A 5,532-nucleotide genomic window follows, 5' to 3' on the forward strand; every position below is an offset into this window, starting at 1 on the left:
AGGACCACATCATCTGCAAAAAGCAGAGATGCGATCCTAAGGCCACCAAAACGGATCCCCTCAACACCTTGGCTGCGCCTAGAAATTCTGTCCATAAACGTTATGAACAGAATCGGTGACAAAGGGCAACCTTGGCAGAGTCCAACTCTCAATGGAAATTCTGACATGCTGAATCCAAAAAGAAAAACTAAAACTAAAAACAAAACAACTGGATTATGTTCTGTAGTTGAAGACTTTTCTCTTTTCTCAATTCAAAGCTGGAGAGTGTAGGGTTCCCAGCTTTAAACTGCACGAGATGCTCCGTTCATGCAGCGCAACTCACATGCAGATTAACCCCCTCTCGCCTGAGGGTCTTTGTTTGCCTGGCTCACAGAGAGATGTTTTGATGCAGCGGACAGACTCTTACATGTTCACATTAGGATATCCAATCTAAACAAACATATATTGTGCTTCATTTGTACTCAAAAGTTGGACTTTTTGAGTTTCAAGTACGGAAAAAAAAAATCAAATGACCCTTTTAAAATCTGAATTACAACTTAAAAAGATGAAAAAAAAAAACTTTCCACAAGCCCTACTTTCTAAATCCAATATGGCTGCTAGGTCCAACATAAATTGTTGGCAATTGCTGTGATAAGCTGTTTATTTACACCCCTGCCAATCTATATCTCCTTTAAACAGTCAGACTAAAACAGAACAGTCCAACCTGTATTAGTGAGCATGTTGCTACAGAGTCTGAAAGCCTGAAAAGCAGAGAAACACGCTGCCAATTATGGGGTTCCATTAGTGCCAAAAATATGTTTATGTAAGGTGTGTATGTAGCATGCTATGTATATGTTAAGTGATATGTAAGGTGATATGAAAGGTAATATGTTAGATGTATATGTTAGGTGTATATGTAAAGTGATATGTTAGGTGTATATGTTAAGTGACATAATATTATGTGCGAAACATAGACACAACGCAGTATATAGGTATGTTACAATACATACACACTTAACATATCACCTACATATCACTTAGATAACATGCTACATACACACCTTACATAGACACACAAACATATTTTTGGCACTAATGGAACCCCACAGTTATCGGCTCTGAATGCTAACAAAAGTTAGCTTTGTCGGGGAGCAAAATGATCCCGTTTCACTGGTTGTTCGAGCTGTGACCTGAACAGTTCTGGGTCACGTCGTTCCCAGATCCGAGTTCGGACTTCTGGGTGGGTGGGAAGGTGAAACAAACAACGAAAACAAAAACATCCGAGTGAGTTCAGAGGAAGCAGGAAGTAATCTAGCTTCACACGAAGGTACCCAGACAATGCTAACAGAGAAACCACCGTCCAGCAAGCACCTACCAGCAGCTTCAACATCCACCTCAATGTCTACAAACAAACTAAAGACTCAGTGTTAAAGCTTTATACACTGATCTGAGCAGTGTTGTCATGAAACAGCACACACACGCACAGCAGCTTGTTGTTAGCCAGGAAGCATTAGCTGACCTGAGAAGTCGCTGAGTGTGTTGTTCCCCCGCTGGGTTCCGTTAGTTTTCGGGACTAAGTTTAAGCTGAGGATTTGCTGAATGAAGCTGATCTCGTTTTCCTGCATGTCTCACATCGATCCGAGACTCTGCATGAGTGAATATTGACGCGTTAAACTCATGAAGACGTGAGGCGGACTTAATTTCAGTGTCGTTATTAGCCCCGCCCCCTTCTGCTTCACAACACAGACGGATTTCACAATAAAAGTCTTCTTCCGGTTCCAACTACTTTCTTTTCATTTAATCAAACATTTTGTAAAAAAAACAACAACAACAACAAACACAAACAAACAAAAAACAGAATCATTTTAAATACAAATGTGAACAGCCTACCGAAATGTTTTATGTACACAAAGTCCTGTTAAGGTCAATCTTTCACTCACTTCCGGCCCAATCTGGTACGCTGCATTTCTTTGGAGTAATATACACAAATCCAAACTATGTACTACACAGATGTAAAACCTAACACTTAAGCACAATCAGAAACTTAAGATCCTGTGCAATCTACTGGTTTCTTTGCATTCTAGTTGGACTGTGTTGCTGAAAGTAAATTGATTTTTTTAGATTCTGACTGTTTTTGGACCGAACCGCACCACTTGTTTTGACAGTATTCTTGTGAAATGTCACCATGTAAACAAACTGAAGCAAACCAACCCTCCACCTTGTGTTGACAGGCCTGTTGAGGAAACAGCTGGAGAGAGAACACCGAGGCAGCAGTTCCTAAAGTCCACCCCCCCCCACCCCCCCCGATTTTAGGCTGTGCTTTTAAATTCGAGAAACAAATCAGCTCATTTATTGAGGCATTTTATCTGTTTGTTTTCTCCAGCTAAGGCTTCTTTGTAAAGTTAAAGTTAGTTTGAGATGGTTGCCTTCATCACATCTAGCTTGGATTACTGTAAAAGATTTCTTGCTCAGTCGCCTGTAAGCTGTTCAAATCACTGCAGCTCATCTCGTGACAGGAAACAAACATGATCACATCCCACCTTACCATTTCAGGAGCCAGATAAAGTGTTGTTTTTAAGAGTTTGTTTAATGGAGCATGTAAGCTGTCTGAACTCCTGCACCATCACTCCACCTAAAACTCAGACGTCCACTAATCAGATCTTCAGGACTTTACCAGAACCAGATGTGCCGGTGTTCTGACTTTCTGTGCTACCCATCAATCCGATACTGATACTGTATCATTCTGTCTTTCTTCAAGTTAGATATTCTTATAAAGAGTTTTAGGACACCGACTTGTGCTACCACTAGGTAGAACACTCAAATGAAGACACTTGGTGCAACAAAATACCCTACCTTGTTTTTTTGAAGGTAGGGTATTGTTATGAAGAGATTAAGTGCATCTATGTGTGCTACTTCTGAATTTCATAATGGCAGGATATTTTAATAAAGGGTTTTAATGCATCTATTTGTGCTATCCACTTATATTTAACAGGTAGGATATTCTGATGAAGGGTTTTAGGACACCAACATGTGCTACCGCTGTATTTCATAAAAGGTAGGAAAATCAAATAAAGGGATTTGGTACAACAAAATGTGATACCTAAGTATTTTATTAAAGCTGGGTATTCTTATGAAAGGATTAAGTGTATCAACAAATGCTACCGTTATATTTTATAAAGGTAAATTATTAAAATGAAGGGATTTGATGCAACGGAACGCGCTACCCTGCATACAAGTGGGATATGCTGATTAAGGATTTTAGTACAACATGAACAATACTGCTAAATTTTATAAAGGTAAGATATTCTAATAAAGGGATTAGTGCATACATCTGCGCAGTGGTTAGCCATCAAGGCCAGCATGGCATTCTCTGCTGGCCTAACATAACCAGAAATCATGATCAAAATTATGATAAAGGTTAATTTAATTTTTAATTTACTTTCCCTAGATATCTAAAAGTATTCATATTCTCTTCATGTCATATTATGCTCCTTCCAGTGCTGTTGTTTTTAGGTTAGAGTTTTTACCCAATCAAAATTCAGCTATCGTATGTTGCCAGGCTGTATGAAATCTGCCTGGGCCTTCAAAATTAACAATGCAGGCGTCTGTGCACTGTAAGTGAACGGGCAAATACAGTTGATAGATAGTTGCGATAGCCAATCAGATCATGAGTTGTGTCAGTAAGGCCCTCTAGCTAGCCTCACGTTGAACGTGACATTTATGCATCCTATGATTGGATATGGATACTTACTAGTTTGAGCCACGGCAGTGCTATGCAGATTAACAGTCACACCCGGGACTGTTAACGGTTAAAAACTTCTTTAACCCACAATGGCTGAAGGAGAGCAACACGTTGATTTGGTTGCTGATATACTGGCAAGGCTGTTTTCAAGACAAACTTTTCAAGAGAAGCTAGATCTCGTTAGAGGAGGACGGCCGACCCCCGAGCTAGTTAACCTGTTCCAGAATGGATTTTGTGTTGAAAAAAGTGTTTTGGGGGACACAGCCGTTTTGGTGAGTGAAAACATTTTATTCTATTTTATTTAGTTTTGACAGTAACATACCAGATATGTTTTAATTGCTGATGTGGGTTTGTTGATTTTTAAAATGCGCCGGATAATAGCCCATTTTGTACACAACTGAGGCGATGCAATGCCTAGTAGTGCTTAAGTGTGTTTCTAACTACTCTCCAGTCCTGGTGATATAAATGCTGGCATAATGAAAGGTATTTATTGACTAAGTTGGACATCATTGAACGCCAAAGTGTGAAATGCACAGCCCGCCACTGCATCTGCGATAACTTTTCATTTTAAACAGGTAGGATATTCTGATGAAGAAAGTGATTTTTGTGGTTTTAGAAAGGTTTTCGTTGTGGATATAAATTGCTCCAATGCTATGCTAAGCATAACTTCTAAGTTTTCACTTCAAAGAATGTTATCCGATTATGATATTTAACATTAACACAGACCACTATAGTTTTCGGTTTGTAAACATGACGGTTGTAGTTTTTGACGGGTAGCACTGACAGTTAGACATAGCTATCTAGCCAAGCTACGGAAGGTAAATCTGACGAAGTAGCACAGATCGTCAGAACACTGGAGCTTTTTCAATGGTGGTCCTCAGTTTGAGGATGCTCTGATGCCACGATTGTTACACGGGGTAGGACAGCTATTATCCGCCGTAGATTTTAGGCTGTACAGCGCCTTCAGCTGGGGGACAGACGGCATGAATGTTGCAGGGTAAGCTAACACTGTTGCTTATATTTCTACCGTTCATTCTTTATGCTTGCATCTGGCCACACCCACAACTAATGAGTGAACAGGAGCTAAGGCTGGCCCTACTCCAAAGCAGGGACCACAATAGCAGGGACCGGCCTAAAAAAAATGCCGGTGGAAACGCGTGGAAAGCAAGCCGAGTAGAGTGGAGCCGGGACCTTTAGAGCCGGTAGAAAAGGGGCATTGGACCAACTTTCAGCAGGACAATGAGCCTAAACACACGGCTGAAGAACACTTCACTGGTTTGAAGAGAACCAGTTCAAGGTCCTGGGATGATCCACCTGAGAATCTCTGGTTTAATTTAAAGATTGTTGGACACAAGCAGCACCATCCTACCTGGAGGATCTGCAGCAGTTTGGTCATGAAGAATGGACAGAAACTCATTTTTCAGTTTTGCTTTTAGAATTATTTAAAACAAGTTTATTTACCATTTAACTTTATTATTCTGAAGTATTTTTTACACAATTATTGTATTTAATCAAACTAAGACATCCAATTAAATTCTAGGTTGTAATAGAATACTGAGATGGAGGAATCCTTAGGATTCACACAGCAGCTGTTTGATTGAGGTTTACCTTTCAGTTTGTGTCATTTATTTTGCAGTCAGGGAGTGACATACAGGTGTGTGGTTACCATGGTGACCAAAATGAATCACTGCCAGCAACTTTAATACTTGTTTTGATCTTGCTTTTCTTTCCACTTCATCTACAGTTCAGACATCAAAATGAAGGCATTTTGTCAGAGCTTAGCTTGTTACATTTGCTCGTTTTGAGCAGCA

At 39.9% G+C, this 5,532-nt stretch overlaps 1 protein-coding gene across 1 annotated transcript in view; it reads right to left on the reverse strand.

Annotated features, from left to right (window-relative positions):
- tmem170a (transmembrane protein 170A) overlaps window positions 1-1,723 on the reverse strand; it is a 6,981-nt gene extending 5,258 nt beyond the window's left edge. The window contains exon 1 of the mRNA XM_017433898.3: window positions 1,499-1,723. Coding sequence (XP_017289387.1) covers window positions 1,499-1,604 — 106 coding nt within the window. The 5' untranslated portion in view covers window positions 1,605-1,723. The remainder of the gene's footprint in view (window positions 1-1,498) is intronic.
- Between the last annotated feature and the right edge of the window lie 3,809 nt (window positions 1,724-5,532).

Source organism: Kryptolebias marmoratus, linkage group LG11, assembly GCF_001649575.2.
Source record: "Kryptolebias marmoratus isolate JLee-2015 linkage group LG11, ASM164957v2, whole genome shotgun sequence".
NCBI classification, from domain to species: domain Eukaryota; kingdom Metazoa; phylum Chordata; class Actinopteri; order Cyprinodontiformes; family Rivulidae; genus Kryptolebias; species Kryptolebias marmoratus.